The following is a 14,700-nucleotide window of genomic DNA, read 5'->3' as shown; positions in this document are numbered from 1 at the left end:
GCTGCGCGGGGGAAGGCCCACGCCGCCGCAGATTGCGGAAGTGCCTCGCCAGGCAGGCTAAAGGGCAGCGGGAGGCGGCAGCCGAGCGTTGTGGGAGGTGGCTGTCTGTCATGGCGGGTCGTGGCTCCGCGTCCTCGGAGCACCTGGAGCGGCTGCACGAGATCTTCCGGGGGTTGCACGGAGACCTGCGGGGCGTCCCCGAGCGATTGCGAGGCAGCGCGGCCGGTAGGGCGGGGGCGGGCGGACGCCGTACCTGGTTGCTTAGGGAAGGGCGGCGGGCTGGGCTTTACCAGGGGGCCGCAGCCGTCTGTCTCACTGACTGTGGGAACCGGCCGCGGCGGGGTTGGTGGCACTTTCCCTCCGCCTTGCCTGAGGGCAGCCGGCCTTCCGGTGTGGGCTTCTCCGCGGCGGCCCCCTGGGTAGCAGGCGCGGGTAGGACCGTTGCGGGGGTGTTCTGGGTGTTTCTTCACAGATAAACCTGTTTTTTTTAAGCCGGGAGGGCAAAGGCCCTGTCAGAAAGGCTGTGTGTGAGGAAGGAGTTTGCCGAGGCGATTGCAGGAATCTAGCTCTTCACTTTCGGTAGGCGCTTCCTTGGGGGTGGGGAGGGTTGGCATTGTAGGGGCTGGCTTCACCCTGTGTCATTTTTCAGTTGCTGCCGTATTGTGGTAGCTTTATTCTTGTGTGTGAGGCATGGTCATGCGAAGCAGCACACAGGCAAGCAGCGAGGCAGGTGTGTCGCAGTGTCGCTTTACTCCTCTGGAGCAGCTCTTCTTGTCTGGCAAGCGCTGCTGTGCTGGGCTTCCACCTTCAGTCTCGTCTCTGAGGAGTTGTTAGGTGGATATTATTTCATGCTGTTTCTAGGTTAAATGCCTAAACGGCAGAGGTTTGGAGTGGGTTTTGCCTTTTTTTTTTTTGTGTGTGTTTTTTGTTTTGTTGGGTTGGTTTCTCCGTGAAATAAAGCTTTGTCAGGTTTCCTTGGAACTTGTGAGGCCTTGAGCAATGAGTTCTAATTGGGCTTAAGTGTACAGGCAGCAATTTTTGCAGTGGTTATAGATAATTTTTTTTCCCTTTCAACAAATTACAAATAATTACAAACTGTTTTTTCAGACATGCTATGGAATTTTAATATTCTTTAAATTTGTAACTGCAAAAATCCCAGTAATATTTTTGGAAGGTATTTCTAAGAGAGTTTAAAATAAGTCAGGAATTTATCTCTCTAAGTGGAAGTGTTCCAGTCTCCTAAAAATGCTTTGTTTGCTTCTTGTACTTATGGGGAGAGGGGAGTATCTTTATTTTTCAAGTTATCTGGTCCTAAAAACTTCAAGAGGTGATACAAGATACCTTGCATACTGTTATCAGATGATAGGCATGCTTCCAAGGCTGAGGAGAGACAATATGTAGTCCTTGAGACATCTTTGACGCACAGCAGCTTGGAAATGCTGTTTTGCTCTATATAAATAACAAATTCGTAGCTCTAGAAAGAAAAATTTTCCTTCCAAATTTGTAAGAAGGCATCCTAAGCAGCTGGGTTCAGTTTCAGCTGTAGATGCTTTCCTCTAAATTAATTCAGTTAGGTGTACTTTTCAATTGGATCTATTTCTAACCAATTGGAGATACATCAGTTGAATGTTGATGAGCATGTGGGTAATGTTACTGTGGCTTAGATACTTTTTATTGCATTAAATAAATTCTTTCTGTGTACTTTGAGTCACAGTTTAACCCACAGTGATATAAATTACACTGCTCATGTTCTGGCATTTCTGTTAGGCCAGATCCAGTATGATGTTTTCAAGCCACATTGCCTGAATTGTTGTTGGCATATAGACTAAAAAGTTTCAAGCCATTGCTGCTTGACCTTTGGAAAGTAGTATTTCTTTGGCTGGTCATTTGTAAGTGCAGTGTCTTCTTAGCCCACTTCAGGGACCGAAAGAAAGTGAAATGCTGCACCAGGTTTCAGTCAGTTTCAGACACCAGTTGTTTTTAAAGGGCACTGCTTAAATCAGATTAGTGAAATGAAGCAAAATACTGACTTCTGAAGGCTATTTTCATAGAATCATAGAATCAGTCAGGGTTGTAAGGGACCACAAGGATCATCTAGTTCCAACCCTCCTGCCATGGGCAGGGACACCTCACACTACATCAGGCTGGCCAGAGCCTCATCCAGCCTGGCCTTCAACACCTCCAGGGATGGGGCCTGGAGACAACCCATTCCAGGCTCTCACCACTCTCATGGGGAAGAACTTCTTCCTCATATCCAGCCTGAATCTCCCCACTTCCAGCTTTATTCCATTCCCCCTAGTCCTGTCACTACCTGAGATCCTAAAAAGTCCCTCCCCAGCTTTCTTGTAGCCCCCTTCAGATATTGAAAGACCGCAATAAGGTCACCTCGGAGCCTTCTCTTCTCCAGACTGAACAGCCCTAACTCTCTCAGTCTGTCCTCATAGGAGAGGTGCTTCAGCCCTCTGATCATCCTGGTGGCCCTTCTCTGGACACCTTCCAGCATGTCCACATCCCTCTTGTAATAGGGGCTCCAGAACTGGACACAGTACTCCAGGTGGGGTCTCACCAGAGCTGAGTAGAGGGGCAGAATCACCTCCCTTGCCCTGCTGGCCACACTTCTCCTGATGCAGCCCAGGCTCTGGTTGGCTTTCTGGGCTGCAAGTGCACACTGACAGCTCCTGTTGAGCTTCTCATCCACCAGCACCCCCAAGTCCCTCTCCTCAGGGCTGCTTTCCAGCCAGTCCCTGCCCAGCCTGGATTTATGCTTGGGATTGCCTCCACCCAGATGCAGGACCTTGCACTTGGTCTTGTTGAACCTCATGAGGTTGGCTTGTGTCCACCTCTCCAGCCTGTCCAGGTCCCTCTGGATGGATCCCTTCCCTCCAGCGTGTCTGCTGCACCACACAGCTTGGTGTCATCAGCAAACTCGCTGAGGGTGCACTCAATGCCTCTGTCCATGGCACCAACAAAGATGTTGAACAAGACTGGTCCCAGTGATGATCCTTGAGGGACTCTGCTTGTCACTGGCCTCCCCTGGGACATGGAGCCATTGACAGCCACTCTTTGGGTGTGGCCATCAAGCCAGTTCTTTATCCATCTCCTCGTGGTCCACCCATCAAACCCATGTGTCACCAGTTTGGAGACCAGGATGTGGTGTGGGACAGTGTCGAAGGCTTTGCTCAGGTCCAGGTAAATGACATCAGTTGCTCTCCCCTCATCTATTAATGTTGTGACCTTGTCATAGAAGGCCACCAGGTTTGTCAGGCAGGATTTGCCCTTGGTAAACCCATGCTGACTGTACCCAATCACCTCTTCACTATTCTTCTGTCTCAGTAGTGCCTCCAGGAGAATCTGCTCCATGATCTTACCAGGCACAGAGGTGAGACTGCCTGGCCTGTAGTTCCCTGGTTCTTCCTTCTTCCCCTTTTTGAAAATGGGAGTAATGTTTCCCCTTTTCCAGTCACTGGGGACTTCCCCAGACTGCCAGGACTTTTGGAATATAATAGAGAGGGGTTTAGCAACCTCATCTGCCAGTTCTCTCAGTACCCATGGGTGTAACCCATCAGGTCCCATGGACTTGAACACTTTCAGGTGATCACGAACCTGATCTTCACTTATGATGAGCAGTTCTTCCTTCTGGTTCTTGCCATTAGCTTCCATGACTATTCCAGGAGTGTGGCTGGAGGCCCTTGCAGTAAAGACTGAGGTAAAGAAGTCGTTGAGAACCTCAGCCTTTTCCAGGTCACTTGTGACCATTTCACCTGTTTCCTTTCTGAGGGGGCCCACACCTTCCCTAGGCTTCTTTTTACCATTAATATACCTGTAGAAATTCTTAGTGTTCCCTTTGACCTCCCTGGCTAGGTTCAATTCAAACTGTGCTTTGGCTTTCCTAAGCAGGTCTCTTGCTGCTCGGGCAGCTTCCTTATATACCCCCATTCCAGCTGTCCTTTCCTCCACACCTTGTAGAGCTTCCTTTTAAGTGATAGTGTGTCCAGCAGCTCCTTGCTCATCCAGGCAGGCCTCCTAGCATTCTTCCCTGCTTTTCTCTTTGTTGGTATACATTGCTCCTGGACACAGAAGAAGTGGTCCTTGAATACTGAGCAGTCCTGCAGTTCATGCTTATGATTTCACTTGCCACCCAGTTACACAAATCTGCATGGTGACAGCTGAATGCAGGCCCTGGTTCTCATGGGGGGCTTCAATTACCCTGCTATTTGCTGGAAAAGGTACACAGCCAGGCACACTCCAGGAGGTTCCTGCAGTGCAATGACACTAGCTTCTTGATACGTATGTTGGAGGAGCCAACAAGGAGAGGAGCACAGCTGGACTTTGTACTGACAAACAAGGAGGGACTAGTTGAGGACATGAAGGTTAGGGGCAGCCTTGGCTGTAGTGATCATGAGATGGTGGAGTTCAGGAGCACATGCAGTAGTCCCGGAGCAATAAGCAGGATCACAATCCTGGAATTTAGAAGGCATAATTTTGGCCTCTTCAAGGAACCACTTGGAGAAATCAATGAGATAGGGCACTAGAAGGTAGGGAAACCCTGGAGAGTTGGTTAGTACTCAGCACCCTTTCCCTCAAGCTCAAGAATGCAGCATCCCAAAGATTAAGAAATCCAGTAAGGGAGGCAGGAGACCTGCATGGTTGATAGGGAGCTACTGGACAAACTCAAGCTGAATAAGGAAATTTATAGAATGTGGAAGAAGGAGCTGCCACTAGGGAGGAATACAAGAATGTTGTCTGAGTGTGTAGAAAAGCAACAAGGAAGGTCAAGGTTTCCTTAGAATTAAACCTGGCAAGGGAGGTAAGGACCACACGAAAAGCTTGTTTAAGTATTGTGGAGGCAAAAAGAAGACTACAGGAAATGTGGGTCTGTTGCTGAATCAAGTGAGTGCCCTGGTGATAGGGAATACAAAGAAGGCAGAGTTACTGAATGCATTTTCTGCCTCATTCTTTACTGCTAAGGCTGGCCCTCAGGAGTCTCAGAACTTGGAGACTACAGAGAAAGTTAGGAGAAAGGAAGACTTTGGTTCAGTTGAAGTGAGTTGGGTTAGAAATCAGTTAAGTAAACTGGACATCCACAAATCCATGGACCCCAGTGGCATGTATCCAGGGATGCTGAGGGAGCTGGAAGAAGTCATTGCAAGGTCACTCTCCAACATCATTGAAGAGTCCTGGAAAACAAGAGAGGTGTCTGAGGGCTAGAGGAAAGCCAATGTCACTTCAGTCTTCAAAAAGGGCAAGAAAGAGGCTGGTCAGCCTCTCCTCCATCCCTGTAAAGATGATGGAGCAGTTTGTTCTTGGTACTGTCTCAAAGCAAATTGAGGAAGAGTGGGTTATCAGGAGCAGTCAGTATGGATTCAGGAGGGGAAGGCACAGTGACCAGTCTGATAGCATGGCATAACTGGATGGATAGACGGGAGGGCAGTGGATACGGCCTACCTTGACTTCAGCAAGGATTTTGACACTATCCCCACACATCCTCAGAGCCAAGCCTAAGAAGTGTGGATTGGCTGACTGGATAGTGAGATGCATTGAGAACTGACTGAAGGACAGAGCTCAGAGGGTTGTGGTCAGTGGGACAGAATCTAGTGGGGTGCATGTGGCTATTGATGTTTCCTGGGGGTCAGCACTGGTGCTGTGCTGCCTCAGTGAGACCTGGACAGGCTGGAGAGTTGGGCAAGGAGAAACCTGATGAAATTCAAGAAGGGCAAATGTAGAGTACAGCACCTGAGGAAGAACAACCCCATGTATCACTACAGGTTGGTGACTGACCTGCTGTAGTGCAGCTCTGGGGAAAAGGACCTAGCAGTCTTGGGGCACAACAGGCTGACCATGAGCCAACAATGTGCCCCTGTGGCCAAGAAGGTCAGTGGCATCCTGGGATACATTAAGAAGCGTGGCCAGCAGGTTGAGGGAGGTTCTTCCCCTCTACTCATCCCTGGTGAGGGCATATCTGGAGTACTGTGTCTGGTTCTGGGCTTCCCAGTTCAAGAAGGACAGGGAACTACTAGCAGGAGTCCAGCAGAGAGCCACCAAGATGATAAGGGGACAGGAACATCTGCCTTAGAAGGAAAGGCTGAGAGAGCTGGGTCTGTTTAGCCTGGAGAAGAGGAGACTGAGGGGGCATCTCATTAATGCTTATAAATCTAAAGCATGAGTGTCAGGAGGATGGAGCCAGCCTCTGGTCAGTGGTGCCCCTAGTGACAGGACAAGGAGCAGTGGACACAAACTGAAACACAGGAGATTCCACGTAAACGTAAGGAAAAGATTCTTCACTTTCACTTCGAAAGGTCATCTAGTCCAACTTCGCTGCTGGAGCAGGATCACCTATACCAGATCGCACAGGAACACATCCAGGCATTTTTTGAGTATTTCCAGAGAGGGAGACTCCACACCCCCCTGGGCAGTTCCAGTGTTCTGTCACCTTCATAGGGAAAAGATTTTTCCTCCTGTTTCCATGGAATTTCCTATGCCTCAACTTCCACCCTTTGCTCCTTGTCTTGTCATTAGGCATCACCAAGAGCAGCCTGGCTCCATCTTCTTGGCACTCACCTTTTATGTATTTATAAACGTTAATGAGGTCACCCCTCAGTCTCCTCCAAGCCAAAGAGCCCCAGCTCCCTCAAATATGTTCCACTCCCTTGTTCATTTCCGTGGCTCTGTGCTGGACTCTCACAGGCAGTTCTCTGTCCTTCTTGAACTGAGGGGCCCAGAACTGGAGTAAATAGTCAAATGCAGCCTCACCATGACTGAGTAGAGGGGGAGGAGAACCTCCCTCGACCTACTAATCACACCCCTTCTAATACACCTCAGAATGGTGTTGGCCTTCTTGCCACAAGAGCACATTGCTGGCTCATGGTCTTCCTTCTGTCCACCAGGACCCCCCAGGTCCTTTTCCCCTTCACTGCTTTCCAACAGGTCAGCCCCCAACCTATACAGATACATGGGGTTGTTCTTTCCCAGGTGCAAGACTCTACGCTTACCCATGTTGAATTTCATTCAATTTCTCCCTGCCCAGCTCTCCAGCCTGTATAGGTCTCACTGAATGGCAGCACAACCCTTTGGTGTGTCAGCCACTCTGCCCAGTTCTGTGTCCTCAGCAAACGTGCTGACAGTGCACTCTGTGCCCTCATCCAGGTCGTTGATGAATATATTGAATAGTACCGGTTCCAGTACTGACCCCTGAGGGACTCCGCTAGATACAGCTCTCCAACTAGATATTTTTACTGCAAAAATGTTTTCATAATGTTGGCTTTAATTTTATCTGTAAATTTAACCAAATTAGAGAATTTTTACAAAGATGATTGTCTCAATTTTTTTGCTACCTAGAATTTTACTTAAGGCTGAATTATTCTCTCCTAAGAGAGGTGAATTGGGGTAGTGTGTATTTATCAGATGTCTGACAGGATTTGGTTTCATTTGCAGTACTCTTCAAGAGTTCTCTGGTGGTTGTCTTCAGTGCTTTTACAGAAGCTTATAAAACACATTTTTGCCCTGTTGAGGCAAGGGGAGTGTCAGAATTGACACTTCCATTTATCATGGGTATTAGAAAGGGATGACAGTTTTTTAAGACATGCAAAGTATATGTTTTAAAGCTTTTGTTTAAAAACAAAACAGCAGCAGAGAAACCCATTCTTTGGCACCTGAGTTACAAAGATCTAAGCAAATTAGTTTCAAGGAACTAAAATGTGTAGTTTTGTTGGCTGATTCAAACATCTGGTGTCATTCTAGAACAGGGAAGCATTTGGGTATTAATTCATGAACCTGAGGTGATCTCTTGATGGCATATTTAATCTCTGACCACTCCAGAAAGCTTTTCCCTTTTCCCTGGTTACTTTGTGATTGTGAGAATGGAGAGTGCCTTATTTGCCAGGGTCTTCAGGGCTCACTTAGAAATACGGATTGACTTGATGTTCTGTTGAAATCCAAATTATGGTTCCAGCTTTCAGTAATCTTGCCAAATGTAGGCAGAAAAAAGAAAGACTTGCAAGCAGTTTACCTCTTTGTTATCCTGTCATGTTAAATGCACATGCAATCCTGCAGGGTCAGAACTGCATGCAGTTTTTCAACACACGATTCCGTGGGTGCGTCTGTCAAGATTTGGACTATAATAGGTCAGAAAAAATATTTCAGGTTTCAAAAAATAACTTCTTTTGTCTACCAGGAGTGGTGGCCACCATTTGGAAGGGTGGTTTCTACTCTCCCACCACTTCCCTTTTCAAAAGGTGTCTTAAGACCAGGCTGTGCCTGTTTGAGGTAAATTTTGGCCTGGCATCTGTGTAATCAGCCATCTGTGGCAGCTTCCTTTGTAATGGATGGAGTTGGAGCTCTGCTGTCATGTCTCTGTAGTTTGTCTGACACGCTGCTTTTTCCTTCACAGAGGAGAAGAAAAAATTAGTTCGAGAATTTGATGAGAAGCAACGGGAAGCAAATGAAACGGTAAAGATAACCTAGGCTCCTGCCCTTTCTGACTAATCAAAACATTGATGCCTTTAGAAGAACAGTACTTGAAAATCTTACTGTGATTACAGATCCAGTTCTGGCAGGCAGGTGTGGTATGTTTTGGAATGTTTGGTATAACTGATCTGATAGGTGTGTGTGTTTGTTGGGTGTATCTATATGCATATACAGACAAATATTCTTACATGTGTTTGGTTTGGATATCATCTTCCCTTTGGATATCACTTTCCCCTCACAAAGAGTGATAGAGGTGTAATTAAAATTTTAGGGCAGGCATGTAAAAATCTGATATTTTATTTATTTTTCTTTACTGTCTTTTTCACAGAATCACAGAATTAACTAGGTTGGAAAAGACCTTTGAGATCATCAAGTCCAACCTGGTACCTAACACCATCTACTCAACTAAGCCATGGCATGAAGCACCACATCCAGTCTTTTTTTTAAATGCTTCCAGGGATGGTGACCCCATCACCTCCCTGGGCAGCCCATTCCACTGGCCAATCACTCTTTCTGTGAAGAATTTCTTCCTAACATCCAGCCTAAACTTCCCCTGGTACATGTTAACCCATCTGATTTTTCTATAATAGTCTCATGGTTAAATATCAGGGACCATGAATAACGGAGACCTTTTTTGTATAGGCTTCCTGGACAGCAGGTGATGTGGAACAACACACCAAAAAAAAAAAAAACCAACCCACCTGTGATTTGTCTTTTTAAGAAAGACATTGTGGATTAAGCTTTCATTTCATATTAATGTGCTCTTAGGATGTTTTTGAGTCAGAGCTGAGTGCAGCGCATTATTCCTCTAACTTACTGAGTTTTATTGACATGTGTCTGTGTAGGTGATGCATGAGATGTAGAGGTCATATTGTGAGAGAGCTTGTATTGGCAGACAGCTTTAATCATTGTGAACTCATAACTGTTACTAAAAGCTGATGTGAAAATTCACACATCCAGAATCTTGAGGTTTACAAACCCTACCTGCAGTTGCCAGAGTGGCTGTTGGGAGTGTGAATTTAGTGCCATGCCTACTCAATGCGCAGTCGATCCCTGCTGCATAGATGTGATGAGAAACTGATACCCAGCTTATAAATGCTTAAACTATATGAAAGTGAGGATTTCAGATGTTGAAGTTTTAGAGGGATGTTTCAGAAAAAAATCAAGCATTTAAGCTTGGCAATTTGTGTTGGGTTTTCATTTATTCTTGAGACATTGTATATCTGAAAATCCGGGTGGGCTGAACAGCATTAGGTGGAGTGGTGTACTCGGTAAGGGTTTGGGGTTAATCTCCCTCACACATATAAAACCATGTGAATCCCTTCATCAGGTGCTGAGTTTTGAGCATAGCTGCTGTAAGAATAGATTTGGTGTTTTAAAAAATAACACCTTTTCTTTCATTAAAGCTGCAGGAAATGGAGGAAGAACTGAAGTATGCTCCTCTGCCTTTCCGCAACCAAATGATGAGCAAAATCCGGGCATACAGAAGAGACCTCTCCATGTTCCAGAGAGAGATGCGGAGTACGGATTTGGGATTGGGGCCTGGAAGTCAAAGTGATATAAAATATGGAATTTTCTCCACAGAAAACGAACAGAGTGTGAGAATTAGATTGACATTTTATTTGACATTGCTCTGATTAATATTCCAGATGTATCATTTACAGTGTTTCTACTTTCATCAACTCAGCTTCCATGTTTGTATATCTCCCTGTATCTCTGCATGTAACGTGGGTATCTCAGAGAGGAGAAAGGACACAGGACACTTGGGAATCAAAGGAGAGCTTTTCTGTTCCAGAACAATGATAGGAGTGTAATCAAAATGCAACTCCTTGGATGCTAGGTAGTTCGTAACATTCTGTACTAAAATGCTTTAATCATTCCCCACAGCAGTGAAAACACAAAAGTGATGCTACGGGCTAAGAAGAAAGCTTAACTGATCCAGTTTCAGGCTCCAAAAGTGTGGGAAGCATGCAGTGTATAGGTTTTTTTGATGGAAGTCTCTTCTAAGCAATCTTAGTATAAATAATCTCAAAAAAATACAAGTTCACTATGGATGTGCTGCTACAGTGTGAGAAATGCACCAATTTCTTTGTTTGCCAGGTGTGCTTAGATTTCTGTGCTAGTGAGACTGGGTCTGCTTATTATCTTCAATGTATGGGACAAAAAGATTGTGGGCATGGGCTTTTTGCTTGTCTGCTTTAGATAAGGAAGTTTTGAAGGAGGCTCTTTGTTTAGTATCTGGTAAACCTTTGCATTTGATTCCTCCTGATTGGTTCCTCTAAAACCCCAAAGCAGGATGGTAGATTAGACTTTCCAAAGCTTAAGACAGTGCTTTATTTTGAGGTACCTTTTGACCCCAAGGTCAGCAAACATCTTCTATCCTCTAGTCAAGGCTACTGGCATGAAAAGAGGATCTCTGTTACTTAGCAGCCCATCTGTTAGTGCAGTTTGTTCCTAATCCTTTGGACTGTAAACTCTTAATGATCTTCCTGGCAACCAACGGTGAAGTCACAAATAAGACTCAATTTAGATACAAATGGAAGAAGGAATCGGCATCTTGAAGGAATTTTGTGTAGATGTTCTTTGATGGAAAAGTAAAGTGTTACAAAGACGGTTTTTTGTAACTGTTTTGACTCTTTAGTAATGTGTCCTTTTTCAAGGTTTAACCAGATTTGGCCACAATCTTACAATGGGGACAAAAACTCTTTCAAAATGAACTGGGCCACATCGATTAACCTAAGAAACAAATGGATGGCCTGTGAGGTCACATCCTAACTGTTAATATGTCAAAAGCTTAATACCTCTAATACATAAGCATGTGTTATTTTTCAGACTAATCTACAGTCTCAGAGGGTGCTGCTTCTCCAGGGAACAAACAGCCTGAACCGAGCCAGTCAGAGCATTGAACGCTCCCACCGAATTGCTGCAGAAACAGATCAGATTGGCACCGATATCATTGAAGAGCTTGGGGAGCAGCGGGAGCAACTGGAACGCACCAGGGGCAGGGTAAGCAGGGAAACTGGACATTGTATTGAAGCAAGCCTGTTACTTTAGTGAGAACTGTGTGCCAGTCACTGCTCTCAGAGACCTCCCTAGACTGATGGTCCAACTGATGTTTCTATAGACCAAATCTCAGCTGCCGCATTCCTATGCTGTGCTCGTAAAAGGTGAATTAATTACTGCAGAAGGGCCCAGAACACCGTGGTCAAGTGTGTGATGCTGTGTCTGTGCAAGATAGAACATTAGACCTAGAAACCTGCTTTGAGAAAAACTAGCATTAGGGAGATGACAGATTCAAAAAAATGCCAAGGAGCTGCCCACTACTAGATTCCTAGTAAAAGTTTAGATTTGGGAGGCAGTGAGCAAAACCTTCCAATGACATGAAATTTAATAGAACCTCAATTAAGTAATTGAGCTCCCAGTATTTATAGGTTATTTAAGGATGCCCATTCTTTATCCTTGGGTTAAGAAGCTCTACACCTGCTGTTGAAGCTTTTAAAAATAATTTGTTTTGTTTACACACATGCAAAATGAGAACTTGATTTTTGGAGTAACAAACTGATGGGGTTTTCTGTGTGTACAAGGGATCCCAAGTGTATAGGTGAGTCATTTGCAGGGGGATGCTGAGTTTGGCAAGTAAGCACGCTCAGCCAAAACAAAAAGGGTACCCCTTTTCTTGGGAGTTGTCCCTACTGATTGTATGTTTTTCATTTAAATAGTTTTTCAATTTCAGTCAGAATTTTATTTGCCATGCTCCTGGATATGGATTGAGGAGCAGGAAAATAAATGTTTTTCAAGATGTGTAGGTATAGTTTTCATCTGTTCTTTTTTTTTAATAAAAATAGTCCTTCAAACATGTCAGTCCATTCACAGGCAGCATGCTCATGAAGCTGGCACATGCCTTTTAAGCACTGTATTGCTAAATGTTATTAACCACACATTGCAGCTAGAAACAGACTTTGTTCTTGCTTGGTTTTTCATAGCAAAGATTGGTCTAGTATGCTTTGAATGGACTTGGTAGTTCATCTCAGTGCAAAGGTACCTACAGGGCCAGTTTTGTAATTGGGGCAATTACTTAAAACTACAGGGGAATTGTGCAGTTAGGTGTTTGTGATGGTTACTGACTTGGCTTACCTTTCACTGTCCTTGAAGGTCTGGAAATGAAATAGCAGAAACTTACCTTGAGACCTCCAGTGGCCATACATCATGAATCTTGACTCTGTGAGACAACAGCTTTTTCAGTTGTCTGTAACCTGACTTAATTACATGCTGCTTAGTAGCAGACAAAGAAAGTTGACAGTTCATTTCTGAGCATTACAAAGCTGAAATGGAATATCTATTAACAGCTCAAGAGCTTGTACCTCCTGGCTCACTGAGAACTGTCAGTGCAACATGGTTCTTCTTTGCTAGAAATTGCACAGCATTTGAAAAGTTTCCAGATAGGCAGGGGGGAAAACAGGTCAGTATAATTTTCTTCTGATGTCAGCAATTGGAATAATGAAGTTAAATTTGATGAGAGGAGCTAATACCAATTTTCTGATATTTGTAGATGAACTAAAGGGGCAGAAAGTGATCCTAAACTGTGTATCTATGTATGTACCTATGAGAAAATACACATGAAAGTCTCATTTCCTCCATACAAAGGAGACAGTGCTTATAGCTTGCACCAACCATTGCCATCTGAATTTTAAGATGTGGTTAGCCTTGGTCCTATTCCTACCTGTATTTCAACAGCAGCTACTTCCAGGTGCATCTTATCAGAGCTGCTGTGTGCTTGTTCAACTGAGGGATAACTTTTGTTTCTTCTTAGTTGGTGAACACAAGTGAGAACTTGAGCAAGAGTCGCAAGATCCTACGTTCTATGTCCAGGAGGTGAGTAGCATGACTGACCTGGAGCAGCACTCGGCAGGTGGCATTGCTGCCTGCCAGTTTCAGGCAAAAAATAAGAACACAGTGTTAGCTGGGACTGCAGGGAGGCTTTAGAGGTGGTGTACAGGTATTGCACATGTACAGATGCTAATTTGTGTTTTTAACTCTCTAATAGAATACAGGTAGTTGAACGTTATAGAATTTGTGCTGCTCCTTTTGGGTAACATGGGGTCTTTAACCAGCCCCCATGATAAATGGTGGTGAGGACATAAGCAAGTTACAGTGAATTACTAATGGTAACTTGAGATGAAACTCCTTGTGTTGCCTGGAAAAAGCTGTGCCATAAATCGCTGCAGCAGTGTTAGATGTCTGGTGATGCAGACAAATTGGTTTAGCCCATAGTAATGCCCTAGAGTAGCTGGAATATCATATCAGAAACTCAGAGCCTGACTGTGTGCTATTTGATTACTAAAGTCTTGTCTGCCTAACTATGTTTAGTTTTTTAATTATAATCCTTATAAACCAGTTCATGCAGTATAGTGCTTGTAGGTACTTCTGGTCTATCCACCTTTCCTTTATGCCCATATTGCTAAAGCAAGTTATGACAGCTATGTAATTTTCCAATAGTAGAAGTACATCATTGTTTTGAAATTTTGCAGTTTCACCTCAACTGCATTGTTCAAGTAAAAGCAAGCACAGTCCAGGTTTTAGTACAGGAGTTCAACTAATCTTTTCTTCTTTGGTTACTTGGATGAGTGGGCATGTACAGAGCAGAATGATCTGCCTTAAGCAGGGTGAGGGAAGAGGAACACAACTGCTACTGTTGAAGCAGAAGATTTAAGCAGAATTAAAAAAAAAAAACAAACATGGGCAGGAAACTACTGATCTTGTCCCTTCCTGCTTGTTACGAGTTATTCAAATAACATTTTGTGGTCTAGCTGAAACAGGGACTATATTTATTGAAGGACAGACAGTGATCAAACTATCTAGAATCTGAATTAATTTAAAAAAAAGCTATTTTGGATTTCTTTTATTTTTTTAACTCTAGGATTACCACGAATAAGTTGTTGCTGTCAATCATCATCATCCTGGAACTAGCCATCCTAGGAGGTGTGGTCTACTACAAATTCTTTCGCAGCAAATGAATCTTTGTGACAGAGATGAACTTTTCTGATGCTGAGGAACCAGACTGGGCTGACTCTGACTGGCTGAGGATTGAACTGTCTCATGAGACAGCATCTTAAACTGAAAGTGTACTGACACTAGAAAGACAGAATGGGAGTAAAAGGAAAATGCAGAGAGACTTGAACTACTGGTAAGATTAATAAGAAGGTAATTTGTATATACTTAACTACATGAATAAATCTT

The 14,700-nt window shown here is 44.4% G+C and overlaps 1 protein-coding gene across 1 annotated transcript; it reads left to right on the top strand.

Moving 5' to 3' along the window:
- The first annotated feature begins 110 nt into the window (after positions 1-110).
- On the top strand, positions 111-14,683 carry VTI1B (vesicle transport through interaction with t-SNAREs 1B). The gene is made up of 6 exons (XM_054400185.1): positions 111-225; positions 8,387-8,445; positions 9,870-10,061; positions 11,296-11,469; positions 13,274-13,335; positions 14,381-14,683. The coding sequence occupies exons 1-6, from the start codon at positions 111-113 to the stop codon at positions 14,475-14,477; spliced, it is 699 nt and encodes a 232-aa protein (XP_054256160.1). The 3' UTR covers positions 14,478-14,683.
- Positions 14,684-14,700: the final 17 nt, after the last annotated feature.

Source organism: Indicator indicator, chromosome 4 (assembly GCF_027791375.1).
Source record: "Indicator indicator isolate 239-I01 chromosome 4, UM_Iind_1.1, whole genome shotgun sequence".
Taxonomy (NCBI): domain Eukaryota; kingdom Metazoa; phylum Chordata; class Aves; order Piciformes; family Indicatoridae; genus Indicator; species Indicator indicator.
The sequence above is the reverse complement of the archived record's forward strand: the minus strand, read 5'-3'. Positions and strand labels throughout refer to the sequence as shown.

Excerpts from the sequence above, each read along its gene's own strand:
- VTI1B (XM_054400185.1), top strand. The coding sequence starts at position 111 with ATGGCGGGTCGTGGCTCCGCGTCCTCGGAGCACCTGGAGCGGCTGCAC. Across the intron at positions 8,446-9,869 it reads AACGGGAAGCAAATGAAACG|CTGCAGGAAATGGAGGAAGA; the intron begins GTAAAGATAACC and ends CTTTCATTAAAG. Across the intron at positions 11,470-13,273 it reads TGGAACGCACCAGGGGCAGG|TTGGTGAACACAAGTGAGAA; the intron begins GTAAGCAGGGAA and ends GTTTCTTCTTAG.